The 24431-nt window shown below is 36.7% G+C and overlaps 3 protein-coding genes across 7 annotated transcripts; all 3 read left to right on the top strand.

Moving 5' to 3' along the window:
• Nucleotides 1-518: 518 nt before the first annotated feature.
• Nucleotides 519-9741, top strand: lnpk (lunapark, ER junction formation factor). Of its 5 annotated transcripts, none has more exons than XM_019115943.2 (14): nt 519-598; nt 2539-2588; nt 2693-2734; nt 4096-4283; nt 4504-4562; nt 4690-4730; nt 4852-4935; nt 5034-5085; nt 5170-5382; nt 6427-6532; nt 6675-6745; nt 6823-6987; nt 7215-7301; nt 8521-9741. In XM_019115943.2, exons 2-14 carry the CDS (start codon nt 2562-2564, stop codon nt 8700-8702), a joined length of 1317 nt encoding a protein of 438 aa, XP_018971488.1. In that variant the 5' UTR covers nt 519-598; nt 2539-2561; the 3' UTR covers nt 8703-9741. The 5 variants fall into 5 exon arrangements, with proteins under 5 accessions (XP_018971488.1, XP_018971487.1, XP_018971489.1 ...); XM_019115942.2 differs by lacking the exon at nt 519-598 and adding an exon at nt 2105-2180; XM_019115945.2 differs by lacking the exon at nt 519-598 and adding an exon at nt 2196-2453.
• Nucleotides 9742-13378: 3637 nt separating this feature from the next.
• On the top strand, nt 13379-15776 carry LOC109073969 (ATP synthase F(0) complex subunit C3, mitochondrial-like). The gene is made up of 5 exons (XM_042755018.1): nt 13379-13503; nt 13716-13803; nt 14496-14573; nt 14852-15042; nt 15473-15776. Exons 2-5 carry the CDS (start codon nt 13765-13767, stop codon nt 15585-15587), a joined length of 423 nt encoding a protein of 140 aa, XP_042610952.1. The 5' UTR covers nt 13379-13503; nt 13716-13764; the 3' UTR covers nt 15588-15776.
• Nucleotides 15777-16814: 1038 nt separating this feature from the next.
• Nucleotides 16815-21650, top strand: LOC109073961 (acetylcholine receptor subunit alpha-like). Its single transcript, XM_019090037.2, has 9 exons — nt 16815-16973; nt 17828-17970; nt 18112-18156; nt 18618-18727; nt 18852-19047; nt 19159-19396; nt 19652-19875; nt 20514-20753; nt 20894-21650. Exons 1-9 carry the CDS (start codon nt 16928-16930, stop codon nt 21020-21022), a joined length of 1371 nt encoding a protein of 456 aa, XP_018945582.2. The 5' UTR covers nt 16815-16927; the 3' UTR covers nt 21023-21650.
• Nucleotides 21651-24431: the final 2781 nt, after the last annotated feature.

Genomic DNA, 24431 nt, shown 5'->3' with positions numbered 1-24431 from the left:
GAGGAAAAAAATAACTGGCCAGCTACAACATTCCAGGTCCTGGCAAATTTTTTCATTCAACAGAACTGTGTTTAGGACCATGCATTTTTGGGACACTGTGTATCTGCATTTTGCTCCGTCAATTCAATAAATGCAGGTCCCTGAATGAGCATCGTTTATATATAATAGTTATATAGCCTATCATTTTATTCAACAGCTCGGGTAATGTTAATATGGTGTTTTGGGCTGCCAAAACTAGGCTACGATTTAAAATCATTCAGAACTAGAAATGTATCTTCATATTTCAGGTAAAGCTTCATATTACGACTAAGATTAGGCCTCTAACGTCTTTATGATGTTTTGGTCTGTTTTGAGATCAAGCTATATCAGGACTTACCATTGGGCTGACAATCTCTGGGGCTGCAGCCCATGGGCCCCGCCTTGTATGGGGGCCCCGCCTTTGCCCGTTTACGTTTGTTTGATTTGTACGAATCAGAACCAGTCAGAATTCAGAAATTATTAGCCGCATTTCCACTGCGCACGCAAGATGTAAACGGGACAGCCGGAGCTACAGCTTACAACTACGACCTTCGAGGCCACAATCAAACAGCATAAACTGGTATTTATGATTATTTCACATAGAAGAAGGACACACGTATTGAATCGCGTCTGCACCGATTTGTTTGTTATCACATGGCTGCTTTAAACAGCTCCTCCTTAAGCCTTTAGCCTCAAAGAGTGCACATTTATAAAGATAATGATAAATTCTCAAATGTTCACACCTCATTTCTTTACAGAGGATGATTCTATATCACACAAACAAGAGTAATGTTTTTTTCCCCCGAATATCTGCACGATCGCAAATATACAATAAACAACAACTTACAGAGTAACTTCAGACACAAAATAGAACAAACAGCAGAACCGCTGGGTGTCCGAACAACAGTGTTTTGTACCTCAGCGTTACACGGACCAGCAAATGATTGAATCAGGCTATAAGTACAGTCGTGTGCAAAGTTAACGAAATCAGCTTTTTAAACGAATCGGTTGATTCAACTCACTCAATAAGACAGTTACTTGCTGCCACCTACTGACGTTTAAAGTTTCATATTTTAAAAAGTAGCTTATTTCATTTTTATAATCATTTAATATTTCTTCATTAAAATGTTATATTTAAACTTAACATATGCATAGCCTAATCCATCTATGAATTTTGTTGATATTGATTTTATTTGATTGTTAATAGCCAGCATGTCTTTTTATTAGATTGAATTTATTGATTAAATAAAAACCTGACATAAGAGGACACAGATATGACAGTAACTTTTATAATACTAATAAGTCAACCTCTCTGTTTTTGTTTTTGTTTTTTTTTTTTTGCTCAAAGTTATTTCAGGGTTTTGATCTCTCAACTGAGAGAACACATCCTGTTTATTATATTATAATGAATATTTAATATTACATTTAAACTTTGACTATCCTAGACATGTTGCATATTAATTGTACTATTTATAAACCTTAAAGCATATGTTTGTGTATTTTGTGTTTCTCCATAATGATGTTCTATTTGAGGGCATTTGTAGTGTAGGCCTATAGGGCCCAAACATAACCTCCAGCCCAGGGGCCCCCGCTCCCCAAATCCTGGCCCCTCCCGACCACCCAGTAATTCGCATTTTTTTCCCGCTTAGCGATTCAATATTAGCGATCTAAAATATGTGTAGGTTACGTTTTACACTGGTTACATGATGTATTGATACAAAAAAAAAAAAAAAAAAAAAAAAAAAAAAAAAACAGTTTTCACAGCTACAACATTCTGCTTCCGTTTTTACATTTACATATTTTATATTTCCATGTAGGATACCACCGTTTCTTTATTGCTTCTGTTATTGCTTCTTTCAATTGTTAGATTTCTTTCATAGTGTAATTTCTGATATTTATCGTACAAATGAGGGACATAAACATAGGGTTATACTTTAATATAATTACATTAATGTTTAAAAAAAAATAGCGGGATAAATCCATGCAATAGGTGCAGTTTGGATGCAGAATTAAATTGAATCATTATTAGATTTTATAAATTCGGTTCAATGCTTTTAATAGTACGCCAAGGGCCTTTTATTTTGAAGGTTCAAATGAACTTCCTAAAACCTCTTATTACTTCACCGTCACATGCCCAGCCTCCGACCCGTCTCTGTAGAAAGGCAAGTTAACGAGTGAACTCATGCACATTTTAATCATATAATATAAACCTAATGAACATATGTTTAAGTCACACTGCTTACGGCTTTACATAAAGCGAATTTAATCCAGGACAGTTTTATGGCTGTCGAGAAGGCAGGGCAGGTGTTTTCTGCCTGTCACTGTTGCAGTAATATCCTCTGGAAAATTTACAGTCGCACTGTTGTTGTCTTATCTCTCAGTTGAATATACTTACTCTATATTCGTTTGGTTGGAAGCGTGTTTCTTAATATTATGTACGAGCAGTTTCTTCCAGACAGATGCATTAGAGGGTGTGGATGTGTTGCGAGGGTAATTAAAATGCTTTGGTTGTGTTTTAAGGTGTGGATTTCGCGTTACTGACAATGGGAGCCATAATTTCACGGTGGAAGGTGAGTATTTAGCTCCTTTTGCAATTTTTACCCCCAATCCAGTTCTTGCAATTCTTTACCAACCCCATTCTATAAGCAATAATGTAATTGACATGTTCCAACAGACGAAACCTTCCACTGTGGAACTTCTAGAGACACTGGATAAGGTATGTTCTCCACTGTTGTCCTGCCTTCCAAACCCACGGACTGCTTTCAGCCATTGTGACCTTATCACACATCACAGAGCTGTATGTCATCATCTGAACCCTTGTACTGGCTGCATTTCCTTGCCTTACTCATTCCTGGCTCGCCTCCTAAAGCCTCAGTCTATCTGGAGACTGTATTGACAGGACCATCTGTTTGATGGGCTGCTGCGGTTGACCTTAACTGTCCAGTAGTGGTCACTGCATTGGTTTAGAGTGAGCTGTAGGAAAACACTATGCAATTCCAGAGGGCTTTAAGTAAAATTTTTACTGTACATTCAAATGTAACTAACAGAGCTTATATCCGGCATTCAATATTCATGCTCTGCATTAGCAGAGCCAAAGGTGCTCAGATTTCTGTTAGCCGTAGGTTTTAATGAAATGCTGTAACATGACACATGGTGACAAATCTGTTTTTCATGCCAGCATATAAATAAATTGCTATCCGACCTGACCTTAAAAATGACTTTTGTTAGTGTAATCTAATGTATTTATATTCAGTCATGTTAATTAATAATATAGATTTTTGAATAAAACCAGTTAACATATGTGTTTATTTGCATATGCGATTTTTGTTTTGTATTATTTTTGATAAATTAGGATTTTTATGGCCATATAGTATGATATAGTGAGAATATGTAGCTCACACTCAAAAAATATCAGTTTTATTCTACACTGAGCAAAAATATGCAATTTGGTGCAGATGTTTTTATTTGTGTGGTCAAAAAGGAAAAATACATTTTGCTTATAATGTAAATCAATGAGATATTTTCTGTAACAGTATTTAAGACTTACTTGCAATGCAAATAGATTATTAGTTAATTCTCTAAAAAATTATAATAGATGATAAATACTTTTTTTTTTATCAAAGCTATGTACGGTAGTTGAAAACATAATGCAATGCAATACAGTGATGGTTGAGATCACCCTGTTTCAGCATGAAATGACATCATTTAAAATGATGTTTGATTAATGATTAATAATTAAAAAAGTTATTTTTACATTTATTTTACTCATTAAAGATTTCACAGCAAAAAGACGTGTACAACAAGGTAGATGTTTTTAGAATTAATCGAAAAAGCCATTTACTCTCAAAAAATTGATGAATCAGTCAAACAGAAGGCATGTAGTAGATCGTGTACAAGTTTTTCAGTTTGAGAGATCCTAGAAATTTATGAACCAAATGTGATACAGTTTACTTTACAGGGTTAAATTAAATGTTATCAAATGTAGGTAATTTTTAGGTTACCTTACAAAGCATTTTTACAACATTTAACGTAATAACACTGGTAATGATCTTACAATATTGCAACATGAATCCACAGGACATAAAGGACCTTGAGGAGTTTCGTGCAAAGAACCAGCGTTTGCAGAAGTTGTGGGTGGGCCGACTTCTAATCTACTCCTCTGCTCTGTACCTGATCACATGTCTGTGTGTGTATTACTTGTACTTCCCTGAGCAGTGGAGCGCTCGGCTCATCACTGCCTTGCCTCTTCTGGCCTTTCCCGCACTGTGAGTCCTGTTTTATTCATGGATAATGACATTGTGTTAGACTTGCTTATTGTATTACAGTTGATGTTATTACATCTGTATTACATATTATATCACATATATATGTATTGCATTGTGTTATACTTCTTTTTAAAGGCTGCTTGACTTGTAGGTTATTGTGTTGCGTTATTAGTTTGTTAATGTGTTTTCTTGCTTAATTTTATATTCTCTGTCTTCATAGAGTGTTGCTAGTACGAAAACTGCTTATCTTCCTTTTCTCCAAACGTACAGAGAGAAACAGTAAGCATGTGATATGTTGTTTTTCTTCATTCTTCAAGATCTTGACAGGCATTTGATTGATGGACTCACTGGTCTTTTGAGTGAATATCTTTATAGATTGACTGATTCATGGTTTCTTTTGTTTTAGATGAAAAATTAGATGATTTAAAAGCACAGAAACGGAAAATAGTAAGTTCAGAGACAGTAGAACTGATGTCTAAAGAATTAAGCTTGTTTGTGGCTACTAATATGTCAGATGAATAAAATTGTTCATATGTACCATGAAACAAATGAATTATGTTTTTGTCAGCTTGAGGAGGTGATGGAAACGGAGACCTACAAAAATGCTAAACTCATATTGGAGAGATTCGATCCAGAATCTAAAAAGAAAGCAGTAAGTACAGTCATATGTATTATTAAAGCTTTACATGGATGTAGAGATTTATTTTTTGGAGCTAGTGAGCTTGATGAATACATGGTTTATCTTTACAGGAAGCAGAAGCCACTCCAGTCAGACCACATATGACCCCTAGACCAGGACAAGGTTTGTATATGTTTTTATTTTTAATTATGTGTTTATTTGTGTTTTCCTTGTGCATCATGCACGCTGTAATCTCATTATATCCAGACCTTCGGCAGCGGCATGTTGCAATGGCTACTCCTGGTCCAGTACCCCGTCCCATGTCCCCAGGAGGCACACCCCTTCACGGTGCCCCAGGAGGGCCTCCAGAGAAAGGACTAGCCGGGTCTGTAGCCAGCCCAACAGGAGCGAGCCAGGCAGAAACACCACAACAAATGATGAGAAGAAGCATGATTCCTTATTCACCTGGACCTGGATTAGGTTTAGTACACTCATACTTATTTATAAATCCTTGCATGGATAAGTAAATGAAAAGCAGATAGCTGTAACTCTATGAAATTCTGACAACATAATGTAACTGTAAATCACTTGAATTTTATATTTAAGGGTGATATCATACTTTTTTATTATTTAATATATGCACCTGTTTATTGAACATTTGTGTCTTCGATCATACAGTATAAATGGGTGTGTGTAAGAGTGATTTTTTGATTGTAATGCACTGATAATTATTTAAAAATTTTGATGATAAATGCCAAAGACTAAAACACAATGCTATTTTGTCTTAAATTAAAAAATAAATTTTAAATACTATAAATAAATTTGTGCATTCCAAAATTAGAAATGAATAAAAATGAATATTTATTTCTAGGTTTGCTAAAGAGTACATTTAACAATGTTATTATTAGTTTTATTAGTGCTTTTAAAGATAAACTTTGAGTAAATATATATAGAAATGTAAAAATATATGCATAAAGGCATGCATAATTAATTTTTCTAGTTTTATGTACACTGTTTTAATACAATTTCACATAAAAGTATGCTAAATAGTCCAAATTTTACTCACTCTCATGTCATTCCAGACCTGTACAATGATCATTCTTCTGCAGAACACGAAAGATATTGTGAATAATGTCGTGACCATTGACTTGCATTTTATGGACAAAACAACACTGAGACATTTCTCAAAATGTATTTTTTATGTTCCACAGAAGAAAGAAAGTCATACAGGTTTGGAATGACATGAGGGTGAATTAGAACTTTCATTTTTCATTTTTCACTATCCCTGGATAGTGTGAATCAAGGCATTCACACAATTTATTCCTTGCTTGCTTCTTACTCAAGGATTAATGCATTCCTCACTAAATCAACATTTTCTGGGGCTTAAACACAAGCTGAACTTTATAGGCTTCTTTCTGCTTTGCCATATTTGATGTTATTTGCATTATTGTGAAGTCCTAGTGTGTCATTTTCCTGGTTTGTGCCGTGCTGAAGACAGTGTTGATAGTGCTTTTGATCATTTAGGTATGCGTCCTCCTGGTCCACCTCTTGCTCGACCCATCCTTCCACGGGAGCGCAGCGCTGTGGACAGAGTCATTGAGTATTTGGTGGGAGATGGACCTCAGAACAGGTATTACACTGGTATAACATACAGACAGCTTGATGTACAAGTTATTTGAAACACATCGAACACTGCACTGGCTAGAATTATGTCCATACATGTGATAATAAATAGTCTCTTGCACTCCTCCCATTTATTCTTATACTTTCAGATATGCATTGATTTGCCAGCAGTGTTTTTCCCACAATGGTATGGCTTTGAAAGAGGAATTTGAGTACGTAGGTAAGAACCTGTCAGAACACAGTAGGGAATTAGTAGGATTTTATTGTAATACTCATGTGTGATGTTTTATGTTCCAGCGTTCCGATGTGCTTATTGCTACTTCATGAACCCGGCAAGAAAGACACGCCCACAGGCACCCAGACTCCCAGAATTCAGTTTTGAGCGCAGACTTCGCTCTGAATCACCTGAAACACAGTCTTCTGCCGCCACAGAGACACCCGAGGACAGTGACGCCCCTGAAGGTATTTCATGCTGCTGACAGCCAGTGACCTCATTATCAGGACCTCATAAAATCATTTTGTCATCTTGTCATGCCATGTGGCAATCAGTCTTAAAACTGCAGCTGGAAAGCCTCCAAGAGGAGAGCAAACAACTTTGAAAGTCAAGACATGCAGTTTTGAAGAAATCATTCACATTTATTATTTGTATGAATGAATGTTGTATTTTATTTTATTTGTGTGTTTTTTAGACCGTATTGTCTCGGCTCGCTCCGCTCGTGTTTCTCACTCTGGCACCCCTTGGAGTAAAGTTCATAGTTTCAAGAAATTTCCCTCAGGTCCCGGAACCCACACACAGACACACTTAAACTTAAACATACACTACTTTTCAGAAGTTTGGGGTCAGGATGATTTTATTTGTTTGTTTTTGAAAGGGTTTTATGCTCAACAAGGCTGCATTTATTTGATCCAAAATGCAATTTACAATTTAAAATAACTGTCTTCTATTTTAATGTACTTTAAAATATTTTTTACTTCAGTTTTCAGTTTTAGTTATAGGCTTTAGGTGCATGAGAAAAATTTCTTTTCATTATCAGTGTTGAAACTTGTGCTGCTTAATATTTTGTGGAAACTGTTACACACTTTTTTTTCAGGATCCTTTGATCAAAAGAAAACTAAATTTATTTTATTTTAAATAATTTTTGTAGCATTATCAATGTATTTACTGTCACTTTTGATCAATTTAATTTCCTCATTCTGAATAAAATTCTTAATTTATTTCAAAAAATTGTACTGACCCCAAACTTTTGAACAGTAGTGTATGCACTGCATGATGCTTTGGTGCTAAAGTATTCTCTCCTCCTTTCAGTTACTGTGGGTAACTAAATCATGATCACAATCATCTCCTGTTCATAGATCACTTTACACAAAATCACACAACACAATAATGACTGTCATCAATACAAAGCAGGAAGATGTGTGTTTGTTAATGGCTGTAAATCTTATTTTAATATAGGAAAAATGTTTTCTAATATGTGATTTGAAATGGTTTGTATATCTGTCTTAAGGGAAATATCCTGCATTTTTGACATTCAGCTTATTTTTGCTTTTTATAGAAATAGAAATTGCAACCAAAAATATGCTTTTTGCAAAATGTGGTGACTGGAGCAACTAATGTTAATATTGCAAAATATCCGCAAAATTACTATTTGTTTTAGCAAAATGGTCAGATGCTTGGTTAGATACTGAATGTCTAAAATGTTGAATACCTCTCCTTAAAAAATCTGAACTGATCTTGTTTCCAAACCCTTAGGTGCATGGCTTGTTGTCTTAATTTTTTTCCCCTATAATTATTAGTTGGCTTTTTTACAGTCTTGATAATCCATGCTGTGCTTCTTTTAAACATGTATTATCATACTGAATGAAGAATACCACAAATTATATTCTTAATTTTTAATGCAATAACAGGCCTAATACATACACAATTTCACACACGCACAACATTGCCATGACTTTTAGCAGTAAACTTTTATGTGCTTCATTATTTCATTTTTACAGAGGACATAGAACGAACTACCACTGTGGAGCCTCAGGACCCTACCGCTGAAGATCCACCTGCTGCACATGCATCAGAGGAAGAAGAGGCACAGTCTCAGCAGAGCCCGTCCCCCTCAGAGGATGTCCAACAGGAAGAGGCTGGAGCTCAGGGGCAACAGCAGAAAGAGGAGGAATCAAACTAAACTGTGTCTGAATGCAGCTTAAACATGTTTTTGATCAATGCCGTTCACTGCAGCTTTTGGTTTTTGGGCTGTTTGGTTTTGAATTCACTCTGAAGCATGTTCATTAAGTACATCTTAGTAATTCTTGAGGATGTTTAGAGTTTTTACTGCTAATTTATTTATATATGCACCACAGTGTTTACATATAGGTGGCTAAATATCATATCACGTTACAGTTTGTAATACTAATGGCGTGGTGCGCCCCATAGTGGTGATGTCACCCAGTACAATACCTGTGCATGGTTTGTTCATGAGGGGGATATCACTAACAAATGGCAATTGCTAAAGTCAGAATAGTATAATTTTACAGTGTTAGCATTCAGTTGCATAGTAAATAAGAATAAAACATGTAGCAGGATACATTTTGCAGAGTTTAGCTGGCTTTGTGTTTACAGAATTATTTGAAACTGCAAGCTGAACAAAAATACACTCTGACAAAAGCATAGTCCTTGTAGGGGAGCGGTGTTTTTTTTCTTTGCTGCCAAATGCACTATTTTGATTCTTAAATATTTATTCTTTTGTTTTGAATTGTTTTAATTTCTTGTGTTTTTCTGGCCAACAGTTTGTTTCCTTGTTTGTGTATAATAATTCAACTGTCTTGTGCCTTTCTGGTTAGGAATATGTCTGGGACTTTCTGCACAGTTTACAAAATTGCAAAAATTTGTCATAATAATTGGTTTTCATACATAGGACGTTTTCTGCATTGATGTTTACGCTTTACAACAAGTCAACTGGTGCCAGAAGTGACACTGTAATTTATTAATGGATTTAAAATATGATAATTTTGTAGTTCCTCTGCATTTTGCATTAGTTATTTAATTTCCGTGTTCATTGTGAATTGATTCCTATCTCTATAAACATCACAAAATTCATGTGCTTTGGAACTGGAATTATCCACTTGCTCTTTGTCAGTACTTGTAAGTTGTTGTTGTGCACATGTCTGTTGCATTTACAGACTGTATTGTGTGCATGGTAAATCAAATAAAATGCTTTTTCTAAAGAGTGATTCTTTTTTCTCTGGTAGGAAACAAAGTGATTCTTTATGAGTTAAGAAGCACAATATAGAAAGGCTAATTGAAAGTTTCCGATGCTCATGACTAAGCCAATATTTCTTGCATGATACATAATCGATATATAAATACTTATGCTTTACTGATCACTGAGGTAATATTCAGTTTATTACATAACCTTTTTTGTCATTTGTTGCCCATAGCAACTGAAGTAACTCAAACATTTAGTTTTCATCTTGAAAATTTTGTTAATTTTTAACTCTGGATTTTCAGTTGTTCCAACTCAGATACACCAGCAGTGGCTTAAAGGGGTACTCCACCCCAAAATGAAAATTTTATCATTAATCACTTACCCCCATGTCATTCCAAACCTGTAAAAGCTTCGTCTTTGGAACACAATTTAAGATATTTTGGATGAAAACCGGGAGGCCTGTGACTGTCCCATAGACTGCTAAGTAAATAACAGTGTCAAGGTGCATATAAGGTATGAAAGTCGTCAGAATACTCCATTTGCCATCAGACGTGCAATCTGGGTTATACGAAGCGATGGGAACACTTTTTGTAAGTGAAGAAAACAAAAATAACGACTTTATTCAACAATTCCTTTGTCAACAGTCTCCTCATGTGTCTCCCCATATCACCGTATGCTGCGTATATGCTCTTCTGTATCATCCGCGCCACAAGGATGCGCTGTTTCTACGTTCTACAGTCACAGGCCTCCCGTATGGGATCAGAATCCCGCCAAATGTATTCCAGTCATAGATCGAAAAATAATAAGCATAAATAAAATATTTAAAAACACATGTAAAATAATAACGCACAAAACTGAAAAACAAATGCAATTTTTTTTTTAAATAACAAACAACGTGGTCATTGATCGTTAAATAATAAGCGTGAATCAAAAATGTAAACACATTTAAAATTATATTGCACAAAACTGAAACATGAATTAAAAATTTTCCAAATCGCAAACAAAATCAGGGTTTCCTGCTCATATGTTATTTTTTTGTGTGCTTATGGTCTTTTCCCCTTTGCTCTTGTTTCCACGTTCTGCGCTTGCGTTTCTAAATGTTGCAGTTAGAGTTTCATGTAAATCAGGGCAGGCTTCAGCGTCACTATTGGGCCACAAGTTCTAGATTGACAGCTGCTCCTCTGGCCAATCAGTCCAAGGGGGAGTTGACGTCACTCCGATGCGACTCGTGGCTGCTGTGGCAGGTGTGTGAAGCTGGATAACCAGCATCAGCAGGCAAATCCCGGACGATCTCAGGTAATTAGTCATAAATATTTTGTTAATGGGTGACAGAAACATTCCCTTTGTGTGTTATTTATCGTGCAGCCCTACAATGCCTAAAATATAAAGTATTGCTTACTAAACCAAACTAACAAGACACCTGTTAACGAGCTAGATCGGCCTAGTCGGACTACATAGAGCTTGCAGAAAAGATCATAACACACAAAGTGAATGTTTCTGTCACCCATTAACAAAATATTTATGGCTAATTACCTGAGATCGTCCAGGATTTGCATTCTGACACTGGTTATCCATTCTCACACTAGATCTTCACACTGTTAATCACGGGATTGGGACGGGACAGGAAAAAATGTCAGCGTGAGCGGGCGGGACCGGGAATCGTAATAACACTTTGATCCCAAACTTTATACACAAATAATAGCCTACCTTTTAAATAAACTATAAACTGTAGGCTTATATTTTAATTTTGAACTCAATTCTACTTCCCCTGTGTCTTTATGTTCTCCTCCTGTCTGCTTTGGTGTGGCTGGTTCACTGAATGACCTGCGCGTGAAGGACAGACCGTTAATGGCTGGTCTATGTGGTAATACAGTAGCCTACATCGGGCAGGACATCCAAAAGCCCAGCTATCATTCATAGACCTCAAATATAGCTTTTCATCTAAAAGATGTATGTAGTCACAACTTTACATGGCCGCTCAATCTAATGTTAACCCACAGAAATGTGCGCTATTGAAGTGTGTGCGCAAACTGAACAGCAGCGCACTCACAGCAGGACAGATGGAGGCACCGGTGCTCTCACTGGCTCTTAAAATACTCCGTAATCTTTGTTCATACAGATAAAAGTAATAAATCTTTCGAATCCGTATACGTTCATTTGTGTGCACTTAGAATAACAACGAAACGTGCTTCTGTAAAATAATTAAAGCAAACGATGCGGTTTCTGTCGTCTCGGTCATGTGAACTTGAGCGAGAAACTTTGAAACTCTGTGTATGAAAAATAAATCTATAGACAGTGAAATGTCTACGCTCAAATGAAAAAAATAAATAAAATAGAAAACGTGTGTGTTTTAGCATGGATGTTTTACATTAAATTTAATGTGTGTGCAATGCACAATGTGCATTAAGATGGCTTTCAGTTCAATAAAATAACAAAAAAACTACATTTTGAATTTTTATTTAACTAAAGTGGGCATGCTGTGATCTGTACTGTATTTTATTTTTATTTTTTTTGTGACAGATTCCAGCCAAAAAGAAATACAACATAGTGGGAGGGAACGTGAGTCATTCTTCCGGGATTGAAACGGGACGGGATTTTCCCCCAGTATTTTTTGTGTGATTGGGACGGGATGGGATCTTTTTTGCGGGAGTGGGACGGGAGAGATTTGAAAATCCACTCCCGTGTCACCCTCTACTTCACACACCTGCCACAGCAGCCACGAGTCGCATCGGAGTGACGTCAACTCCCCCTTGGACTGATTGGCTAGAGGAGCACCTGTCAATCTAGAACTTGTGGCCCAATGGTGACGCTGAAGCCCGCCCTGATTTACATGAAACTCTAACTGCAACATTTAGAAACGCAAGCGCAGAACGTGGAAACAAGAGCAAAGGGGAAAAGACCATAAGCACACAAAAAAATAACATATGAGCAGGAAAACTGATTTTGTTTGCGATTTGGAAAATTTTTAATTCATGTTTCAGTCTTGTGCAATATAATTTTACATGTGTTTTTAAATATTTTATTTATTCTTATTATTTTTCGATCTATGACTGCAATACATTTGGCGGGATTCTGATCCCATACTCCCGGTTTTCATCCAAAATATCTTAAATTGTGTTCTGAAGGCGAAGCTTTTACAGGTTTGGAACGACATGGGGGTAAGTGATTAATGACAAAATTTTAATTTTGGGGTGGATTATCCCTTTAAGTTACAACAATCTGTTCTTTGATAGGATATATAACATGCTATTTCTCAGAACCTTAAATATGATCTTAGACGTGTTCTTTGAGATATTTTCAATATGTCAAACCAGCAAATGTAATGTAACCCCAAAAACATATATTCTGAAATATCTGTACAAAACTAGGAATTCTTTCATAGCCCCAGTAATGTTTTATATGCATTTATGACTATATGCACCAGGTAGCTTATTAATAAGTATGAAGACAATTACCAGAACTAAAGTACTAAATTATATTTGATCTTTGTTGTATAGGCTTTTTTAATTTATCAAAGTTGTATATGTGTTTCAGTAATCTGTTTGACCTTATTTTATTAAACACTTGTCTAGAAAAGCTTTTTCTAATAAATAACCTTACTGTCTGTTGAATGTGTAAAAGAAGTAAATATGACTGTAATGTTTCATTTGCCCTCAGCGCAGTTTTAAATAAAGCACCATTGAATGACCTTCAAGCGTGTCATACAAGCATCCGGGAGCTTCATTAAATAGAGGGTCGGGCATGCGCAGTAGCTCCTCAGCGGTTCGACCTCTGCAGCCGGGTAAGTGAAGGAGAGCTAAATGGGAACCGGAGAAACTATATTGTCACAATCCTATGCCATCCTTACGCTTTAGATATGTTTAATCAAACCATTTGATCCATTTCATATTCTACAGATTATATAGCCCTTGCAAAAGGAGCTATTTAGTACCAGGTAGCGTTCTGAAAGCGCTGATATTGCATTGACCTTAAACTGTCGGCTTTTTCCCATAGAGACAGACGCGGGTTTATTCCTCACCACACTCAGCGAGCTCAATCAAACATGTACGCCTGTGCGAAGTTCGTGTCCACACCCGCACTGGTGAGTATTTGTGGTGAATTTTGCAGTTAGGATAGAATGGAGGATCGCTGAGAATTATGCTTCCTTAAAATGCAAGAGGCCTGGTGCACTTGACTTTTTTCCCCATGTTGATGCAGAGCGTTTATATGAGCTGTTTGCATCACATATTGCAAAAAACACTGCTGCAGAATTTGTTTTGTTTGTGTGTGTGTCATTGTGGTTAAGAAGTCAATGGGCAGCTTGTTGCTAATGCTATCACCTGAACGGCGATTCCAGGGAAGTCAAGGTCATTATAGAAATCGGACAGCTAAACATAATGTGTTGTAGTCAGCTGGAATGTCAAACAAAAACAGAACTCTTTGAAATGTATTCCACTCGAGCTAGAGGGTAAAATATAGTAGTGATGGTTGGTGCAAGACTGCGGGTGTTATGTTCTGCTTTGTTGCTGTCCGTTTGTAGTGGACTAGCCACAGACTTATTAATTTAATAATAAATGCTATGATTTGTTCAGTTGGAGTGTGATTTGATAAATGTCCAGGATAATTTCTACTGGTGGCAAATATTAAATAGGTTTTCTGGACACAAGGTACCTCCCGCACAATTCAAGGGTTGCAGCAACAGTTGGGCCTTGTGTGTCAGTCTTAACTACATCACTTCTAATAAACGTTATTGTATGTCTTGGGTGTTAATGTGATTTCTGATCTCCATCTCAGGTCCGCTCTGGCTCAAGGGCGCTGTACAGACCACTCTCTGCTTCTGTGCTCTCCAGGCCAGATGTCAGCTCTGCAGAGGTGAGTGCTTTATGTATATTATGCATATGCCATGTTTAAGATCTGTGGCATGCACTTGCAATTGTAAATGGATGTTTAATGTCCTTTTAGCAGACATTTCCCCTATAAAGCCCTTTTTTCTATGCAAGGAGCAGTTCATAAATCACCTTAAGATTCATTCCTATTATATGCACTTGCATTATAAGCTAGTTACAATCTCCAAAGTGATTTCTTTTTGTTAAGTGATTGTAGATGCAGTTCATTCGTTATTGATCATGTATCTTTCTTTTTTTCTAAAGGCCAGCCCAGCTTTTCTGCCACAGACAGCCGTTTCCCAGGTTGCAGTGCGGGGTTTTCAGACAAGCGCCGTAAGCCGTGACATCGACACAGCCGCCAAGTTCATCGGTGCTGGTGCTGCCACTGTGGGAGTGGCAGGATCTGGAGCTGGAATCGGAACGGTGTTCGGCAGCCTCATTATTGGATATGCCAGGTAGACGACATGATCTCTGAAAATAATCACCATCTTGTTGCCATTTGTTGTACATTCAACAGAATGGCTGCTTCTAGATATGGCAGTGCTTCTAAGAATGAATTCCTGATCTTTCTATAGGGTAGTGCCACGTAAACTATAGATGTCCTCAGATTTGGTGTTTTTTATTTGTTATAGTTCTAAAATATTCAAATATATTTTAAAGTTAAGTTTAAGAACTGAGCTTGTGAATATTGCAGTAATTCAAGTGTAGTATTATGTAAGATATTGACTTTATATAGTTCAACTTGAGCAAATTTAACCTCTGTCATGCATCACATTATTGTTAGCTGATGTTGTTTTTTTTTTGTTTTTTTTTCTCTCATGACAAAGCAATGTTCCTCACAGAGATCTGGTAATGAGTGACCTCTGACCTCTTTCTCTCTCACAGGAACCCATCTCTGAAGCAGCAGTTGTTCTCATATGCTATCTTGGGATTTGCCCTGTCTGAGGCTATGGGTCTCTTCTGTTTGATGGTGGCTTTCCTCATTCTGTTTGCCATGTAAATACTGCCCCGTCCGCCTCTTCCCACCGCAGTGACGACACGCGTTTTACACTGGCTACCAAAAGAGTTCTGTGTTGGTGTCAATAAAATTGTACATTTTCCAAGTTTTGTTGAAGGCTGATAGGGTGAAACATGTATTGTAAAAATGTATCCAAATACAGAATAAATACATGTATTTCACTATTTAAAATGTTTGAATTGTATATTTTTTTTTTGTTTGTTTCGGAAATCGGTACCAATGAAAGAGGGCTGTTCATTGCAGATTTCAAGCTACTCGAGGAATGTTTTAAAAGGGGATCACTTTTGTTGATTTGTGTTCATTAGTCAAACAAGTCAAAAACTTCTATGGTGGATCAGTAATTTACCAAGAATAGTGTGGTCTGTTACAGAATGGCTCAGATACATGACTTATTTTACCAGTAATCTAAATTATGTAGTCTTTAAAATTTTTTTTTTTTTTTTTTTTTGTAGTAGTAGTAGTTGTCCCTTTCAGTGTGTGATTTAATTAGGGTTCTAAATATAAAGAATTATTCCAATTTAAAATATATGGAATCTCTCCTTCAAGTAATTAAAAAGAATCAAAGGGTGATGACATTTTATCTCAAGTCTCAGTATATATTTTAAATTTTGTCTCTGTCGCCATCCTGAGGAAAAATAAATGACGGAGATATCAATTATGAAAAAAAAAATTCTCTCAATTCTGAAGTGACATCTATTGAATGTGAGTTTACATCGGTAACACTTTATTTAAAGGTGTCTTTGTTACACGTTACTTGTAGTATTATAAATATTACATGCAAGTAACCCTAAACCAGACCCAAACCATATAAGTATATGTAGTTAATTACTATTACTTAAATGTATAATTACACTGTAACAAAGACACGTTAAAATAAAGGGTAACCTTTACATCTAGCAATTCTTTCTCTTTTTTTCCCCCCCGCCACGGAATAAAAATGCATAAGTATGAGAAAATGCTGCTTCTACGAGAGTTGATCGTGATGCAACTGCTTTTTATCCTGCAACTTTTTAAAAGGGAAAATTAATATTAAGTGCACATATTTAAGCCTTTTTTTCTTAAAGACCACGGTGACAACTAACAGGTTTAGATCAGCTAAATGGGTTGCATTTAAGACGGTTGAAAATTGTGCATAGCGCTTTAAGCTTAAAACCAGCACGCACTTGCGTCGATGTTTGTCTCGCGCTGACTTCTGCCAGCTGCCAGCTCGTGTCACAGGCGACTGCAGCTCACACACACACACACAAACAGAGAGAGAGAGTTCAGCTACAGGACGAGCTGCTTCTTCAGTCGACCACACGACCTTTCTTACTCATAGCACGATGAATAACTTCATACCGATTTTACCAATTTTGGCGTTTCTATTTGGTGAGTTACCACTTTGTTTTATATTAGAATTTTTACAAGGGAAAACTGCCCTATAGACAGCCAACACTTTAAGTTTTACCATGACTTCAAATATACTGATAAAGGCTTCAGTTCAACCGATATTCTAAATCTAAGCTCTTATGGAGAAGAACATTGTACTTGCCTAGAAATAACCTCCGTGATAAGTACAGAAAACAACTAATCGTACTTTTGGTGGAAACCGATACAGGTTCATTCCCATAGTGACACATTGTTGTTATGTTCGAACTCTTTAGTTTTTAAACACTTTTAAAAGATTTCTATGGTACGTGTATAGTATGCATACTATGCGTCCTGTTTGATTGACAGGTGCAAGTGCGCGGCCTACCGGTCTCTTTCAAGTGGTTTGTGGCTGATGTGAGATAAGTGCGTCAGCGGTCAGTTTTGTGCTATTTGCTGACAAAAATCCCCATCTCGTCTCTCTCTTTATATTTACTGTTTCTTTTTTGCCCTACCTCTTGAATGAGGCTGAAATCAAGGCTCTATTCAGCAGGGAGAAGTGATACTGTGAACTATGATTACTATACTGGTTGTGGCCGGAAATAGCATTCTTTTAATTTTTTTAATCTAAAATACTGTAAATTTAAATGTGGACTCAGGTTTTACACACATACACACACACACACACACACCACACACACATACATCCTAAATGACACAGAGGATTAACGTTGATGGAGTCAAGCAACTGCATATGAAACACACACACACACACAGATGAAACACTAAAATGGATGACTAGGAGGTGAGGACTGGGGTGACAACTTTTTTTCACAAAGCAACTTAGTGTGTGTGTGTGTGTGTGTGTGTTGCAGGACCAGCACTGTGCTCAGAAGATGAGACAAGATTAGTAAAGTCTCTGTTTTCTAAATACAACAAGGTTGTTCGTCCTGTTAGCCATTTTAGGGATCCAGTGGTGGTTACTGTGGGACTACAACTCATTCAGCTCATCAGCGTGGTAAATTATATCTCTGTTCATTTCTATTTCTTGATATCAGATTCATGTTTTATCCATATATTTAAAAAGTTTAACATTGCACAAATAAACTTTTTGTTTGCTCTTGCCTTCCATTATCTTTTCTGTCTTGCTTATTTACAGGATGAAGTTAATCAGATTGTCAACAGTAATGTACGGCTAAAGCAGGTGCGGGTTTCAGCTGCTGTTCCATTTCCTGTTTGCTGCTAAGTAGATATCAAGGTTTTGCTGTGGGAAAATTGATCTTTATGTACAAAAACAGAGATTTAGGCAATGTTTACAACACATAGATTTGGTACTTTAACAAAAATTATTTTAATGTGCCACATGAAACCTATCGAGAAATGTTGAGGTCACATTGCAACTTCAACTTATAAGGAAAAGTAAGAAATCATTGCATTGAAAATTACACTTCATGTTTAAGTGGATCTGCCTTTCTTATTATTTTTATGATGATTCTGATAACATTTTGGTGTAATTTTGTTTATTAATTTGAATGAATTAAAGGTAGTTCAAGAAATGCTGCCATAATGCACAAATCTTTCAAAATACAAATTTTACAAGACAGTACCTACTTGGAGACAGGAGTCATTAATACACATATCTCTTTCTCCTTATCTGATGTTCAGCAATGGAAGGATGTGAATCTGCAGTGGAATCCTGATGACTACGGTGGCATCAGAAAGATCAGAATTCCCTCCACTGACATCTGGAAACCGGATTTAGTGCTTTATAACAAGTATGAGTCACTTTGTCCAGAACTTTCACTCTTTGCACCTGTACCATCGTGTGAATCCTTCATGTAATATTACTGTACTTAAAAATACATATACCTGCTCTGATATTATGTATGTGTTGTGCAGTGCTGATGGAGACTTTGCCATCGTCCATGAGACAAAGGTCTTGTTGGAGCACACGGGTATGATAACATGGACTCCCCCAGCAATCTTTAAGAGCTACTGTGAGATCGTGGTCCTTCACTTTCCCTTCGACCTGCAAAACTGCAGCATGAAACTTGGAACGTGGACCTATGATGGCAACCTTGTCATTATCAACCCAGTAACTATATCACCACACATGATCATCAGGTTGCATGAATATTTGTACATTACTTATTGTGTATATTTTTATGAACTAGTTTATTCATACATTTTTTTTGTGCTTGTGTAGGACAGTGACAGACCGGACCTAAGTAATTTCATGGAGAGCGGAGAGTGGGTGATGAAGGATTACAGGAATTGGAAACACTGGGTGTATTACGCTTGCTGTCCAGATACACCCTACCTTGATATCACTTATCACTTCCTACTGCTCCGCCTCCCACTTTATTTCATTGTGAACGTCATCATCCCCTGCATGCTGTTCTCCTTCCTCACTGGGCTTGTTTTCTACCTGCCCACAGACTCTGGTAACCCTGTTTTTTATTGTATGTAGAGGTATGTGCCGCGGTATGAACCAAATCTTTTATCATAGTGTATTTTTGTTTTTAGTGTATTTAGTTGGAAACGCTCTGGTAATATATTTAAATATATTAAAAATCATGGGGTAATGCCTATTTTTGTAACATTATATGTTACAAATGAAAAGTACTTGATCACATCTGATTATTTATTTATTTATTTATCTGGAGCTTGATGGATGTTTTAAACTTGATTCTGTCTAGGTGAGAAGATGACCCTCAGCATCTCTGTCCTGCTCTCTCTGACTGTGTTCTTGCTGGTGATTGTTGAGTTGATCCCCTCCACCTCCAGTGCTGTTCCACTCATCGGCAAATACATGCTCTTCACTATGATCTTTGTCATTGCTTCCATCATCATCACTGTGATTGTCATCAACACACACCACCGCTCCCCCAGCACACACACCATGCCTGCTTGGGTCCGCAAGGTACATATGGAAAAGAGTAGCTTCTCCTTTTGTGTTCTGTGTTCAAGTATGTTTGTGTTAGCATGCTTCTTTTAAACTATAAATAAGAGAGTATACTTTCATTCTTAGCAAAATTGTTTAAGATATACATAAAATAGAAATATAATGATATATATATATATAGATGTAAATATAATTAAGTATGCTTTGCTTGTAGTTGGAATAAAGAATCCTGTTAAATACTTTTAAATATGTTACTACTAGTAACTACAAGTACTAGTACAGGATACTTCTAGTAAATGTATTTTAGTGTCCTGTTACATAAAGTATAGTTTGAAAATATACTTGAACTTCTCTTAAGTTTACTTAATAAAATTAACATTTCTTCCACAGCAATTTTGAAACTTATTTTTTACCTTGAAAAATTTTACAACTCTGATAGCAAGGTACTTTTTTGGAAGATTTTCCAGCCATGGGATTCATTATTTTTGCAGTCCTGTTTGGACTGCTAGTGGAACACATACTTATTTTTAGGTTTTTACTTGTTTTTAAACTTTACATATATTTGGGGGTATTTTTTGTTTACTTTGAGCTATTGATAAACCTGTTGGGATTCTGATCAGAGATGTATGACTTTGACTTTCTCCACTGTTCCACAGATCTTCATAGACACCATTCCAAACCTGATGTTTTTCTCCACTATGAAGCGGCCGTCCCAGGAACGACAGGAAAAGCGTCTCTTACCTGCAGATTTTGACATCTCTGACATTTCAGGGAAACCCATGCCTGCCTCTGTCACTTACCACTCTCCCATAACCAAAAATCCTGATGTACGTTGTGCCATCGAGGGTGTTAAATACATCGCAGACACCATGAAAAGCGACGAGGAGTCCAACAATGTGAGAACATTCACCTGCATCATTTTTGGTTATTTCTCAAACTTTTGCATGAAAATAAGTTCAGAAGTTTTGTTTTACTCTATATTCCTTTTCAACCTTCATCTGACTACTTGAGTCTTTCCATCTGTCTGTTCATCTAGGCCGCAGAGGAATGGAAATTTGTCGCTATGGTCCTGGATCACATTCTTCTATGTGTGTTTATGGCGGTGTGTATTATTGGCACACTAGGAGTGTTTGCCGGACGCCTGATTGAGCTCAGCATGCTGTGAGAGCCCAAAGGGCTGAATGAAGCCAAGGCCAAGGACTGGCTGTAGCAAAGAGACAAAGATGCCTGATCAGACCAGATGTTAATGGAACAGTGAGATTATTCATCAACTGGAAAATAAAACACACACTTTTTGTTTCTCTTCATTTAAAGTATTTCTGTTAATACAACTGCCCACTCCTCACCTCAGAATGTCTTGTGCACATATGTATATGCAGAACTTGACAGAATTAATCATAGAAGCAGAGAAATATGAGAAAGGCATTTATTGTGGCATTTGTTTTACATAGGAGTATATTATATTTTATTCAGGTTTTTTTTTCTTGGTCTGTGCTTTCCATGGTAACCAATGTACTTGAATTGTTAGATATTTAAAGAGAAAAGAATGAATAAAGTGTATTTGATTAACTGCACACAAGCTATCAACATATCAACAAGTTGATGATGTTGCTGTTGTTACATTTCTCTGACATATGCCACTGTGTATTTGGTCAAATATATTATACATATACATATTTAATGGTTAATTTAAGTTTGTTTTTAGTTTAAACATGCTTTTTGATGAAGCATATAAGCCTGACTGAAAAATGTCACATTTGTTTTGTAGTGCATAATAAATACTGGTAATATCACAGTGTTTGGGCTCTCTCTCTCATAATTGCTTTTATGCCTAAAAATTAGTTTGGCTTTAGTGGTTCAGGAAATGTTTTATGTTCCAGGCATTTTCGCAGACTTTTTTCTCTCTCTCTATGACCAGAAATTTGTGAAGTATAAGTGAATCTCTTTGAATATCTGTTACATATTCCATATATTCACACAGCGCTAATCTTCTCTGTCATACATTGTGTGCAGAGTTTGACCTTATACAGTCTATTAGTTTGACACATGCTTGAGCTCAGCGCGAGGCAGTCGCACACATCTGGAAACGTTGCATCACAGACGAATGTCCCGGATAAAGGGAACGAAGAGTCTGTTAGTGGAGGAAGAAAAACTGGGTATAGAAATTAATTAGAAGATATCACGTCTTATTCAAAGAATTGAGCTGTACTTCCCTCATTTAAAGAGATGTGATACTGCTGAGACGTAGTGAATCCTTGCATGCATTATTTCAGCACGTCTGATACGATTTGAATGTTATTCCTGTGAATGTGATATGGGTTGTAGACAGCACGCGCTGGGCGGAAACAGTGGGGAGAAGTTATGTGAGTGTGTGTGTGTTTTCTGCTATGAAGGAGTGGCTCAAAACTTGTGTTCCTCTGTGTTTGTGTAACGTTAGATGCTTCAAGATGATGATCGTTGCTGCATTTGGTTCGTAAGCGCAGGACGCAGAGAAAAACACGCAAACCACCGGTAAGTGTTTACGCAGCCTGTTGCTTTCTAAAATACCCGACTCAAGGAACTAATTTGTGACCCGATTTCCCGTTATTTATTTATTGCCGCAAACTCGTAAGTATTATGTGAGTTAGTTGTTTTTTGGATGAAGTGTTATGTTTAAAACTACTTTTTCACCCACAAAAGCGCAAACGGTGCCAATTTTCAGGGGAAGCAGAGGCTCCCCCACTTCCTGAGTTGCCAATTTGAGCGTGAATATGTGGCAGGGTAAATAAGTTAAAGCTTGTTTTCAGTAGTTTAGAAACGCAACAAATCTTAAGTTGTTTTCCCCCCCCCCCTCCGTGGCAACTAAATTTAAACCACTTATTACCGTTGTCATGTCACGGTTATTTAACTCAGCTGTAGAAGCAAGCGATTTCTGATTAATGAAGGAATCATTCTTTGAGTCGGATCTTTTCATCTTTTCATACAACCGAGAACTGAATCGGATCCTTTGTCGAGTCAGTCAAATCAGTCAGCTCATTAAACCAATGTATTATCAAAAGGAGATGGTAATACGAACATTATTTGGAGTGAATCAGGTATATGTAAATTAATTTTAGGGTTTTGTAATGTCAGTGCAAATTGTATTTAGGTAAATTACATTTGTGAGCTGAATCGTGACTGGAATTCTTATTTAAAAAACATAATCGAAATTAGCAATTAAACATATTCATAAAGAGCAATAAATGTGGCTTTCTAGAGACCACCCGATGGCGCAGTTAAGGTATTACATAAAAGAATTGATGAATCTGCTTTTTTTTTTTTTAAATGAACTGTTCAAAAGAACCGATTCGTGTAAATGAGTCTGAATAGTAGAAGCATGTGGTTCTAATTGACGGGCCACGGGGTTTCACAGTGATAAACAATGCAAGTCATATGCTCTCTTCCTTTTTTCTTTCAGTTTTTAAACTTTTATTATTGTGAATTGAAGACTACATTATTTTGAGCTGTCAGTGACACAAGTTATTTCAAACACAGTATCATTGTTTTGCTCTGTTCATTCCTCTTAAATGGGTTACCTTAAAAGCACATTGCTTGTGTGTTAGTTGGCTTGGGATTGTATGGAAAATGCAAATATGCTTTAGTGCATTAAAGACTTTTATGAGAGTCCATCAAGTCCTCTTGATATTTCATGTGGTTTTTACCAAGTGTGAAATGTGACACTGTTAAGCAACTGTTTTTTAAAATCACAGTGAGTTGTTGAGACTGTGAATATAGGCATGCAGTTTTTAGTGAGAACTTAAGAAGGAACAAGTCATTTTAGGCTGCATAAGTCATACAAATAGAGTTCTCTCTCTGCATTAACTTCCTCTCGGCGACAGAAGTACTGTCATAGCTTCTACTTCTCTCTTGTCTGGTTTAGTGTTCTATTTGAGCAGCGATTCGAAGAGAGTCAGAAATCATGTGACGGGATCTGAGATCATCCATTAGATACAAGATTGCATGTAGCCAGCCCAGAGGTGTCAACATTATGCTGAGTTTCAGAAAGGAAGTGGACAATAAAGACTGCCTACAGAGTGATGGAAAGACAGATGCAAGCTGAGCACTTGTAAGCCACTTTTTTGCTTGTGATGTGGTATTATAAGCAAGCACTGCAAAGCGCAATTGACCAAAATCCTGCTTTACAACTGGACATGACACTTTTAAATAAATGAACGTATGGTTCTTTGTGGGTGGCCCCTTCCTGCATGATTTTGCATGTATGATGTAGCAGGTTGTGGCTGAAGGGCTCCACCCATTTTTCATTTTTTGTGTTCGCACTAATTTAGTGAGAGCTGGATATATTTAACTTTTTCATTGTTGACATTGGCCTTACATTTGGATAAAATAAATTCCTTTTCTTACATCACATCTCAGTGCAACACAAAAAATATATTCATCCATCGACGTTGTTTCCAAAAGTGTATTTTTTCCATTAACTTTTCCCATAAATATTCTTAAAATGTCTTCATTAAAGCGTTATAAGCCATGACTCAAACTAAGCAGCTATGAGGTGAATCACAACATTACAAACTTTGATTTGAAGAAAAAGTTTACTT

This window comes from Cyprinus carpio, unplaced genomic scaffold, assembly GCF_018340385.1.
Source record: "Cyprinus carpio isolate SPL01 unplaced genomic scaffold, ASM1834038v1 S000006627, whole genome shotgun sequence".
NCBI lineage: Eukaryota > Metazoa > Chordata > Actinopteri > Cypriniformes > Cyprinidae > Cyprinus > Cyprinus carpio.
The sequence above is the reverse complement of the archived record's forward strand: the minus strand, read 5'-3'. Positions and strand labels throughout refer to the sequence as shown.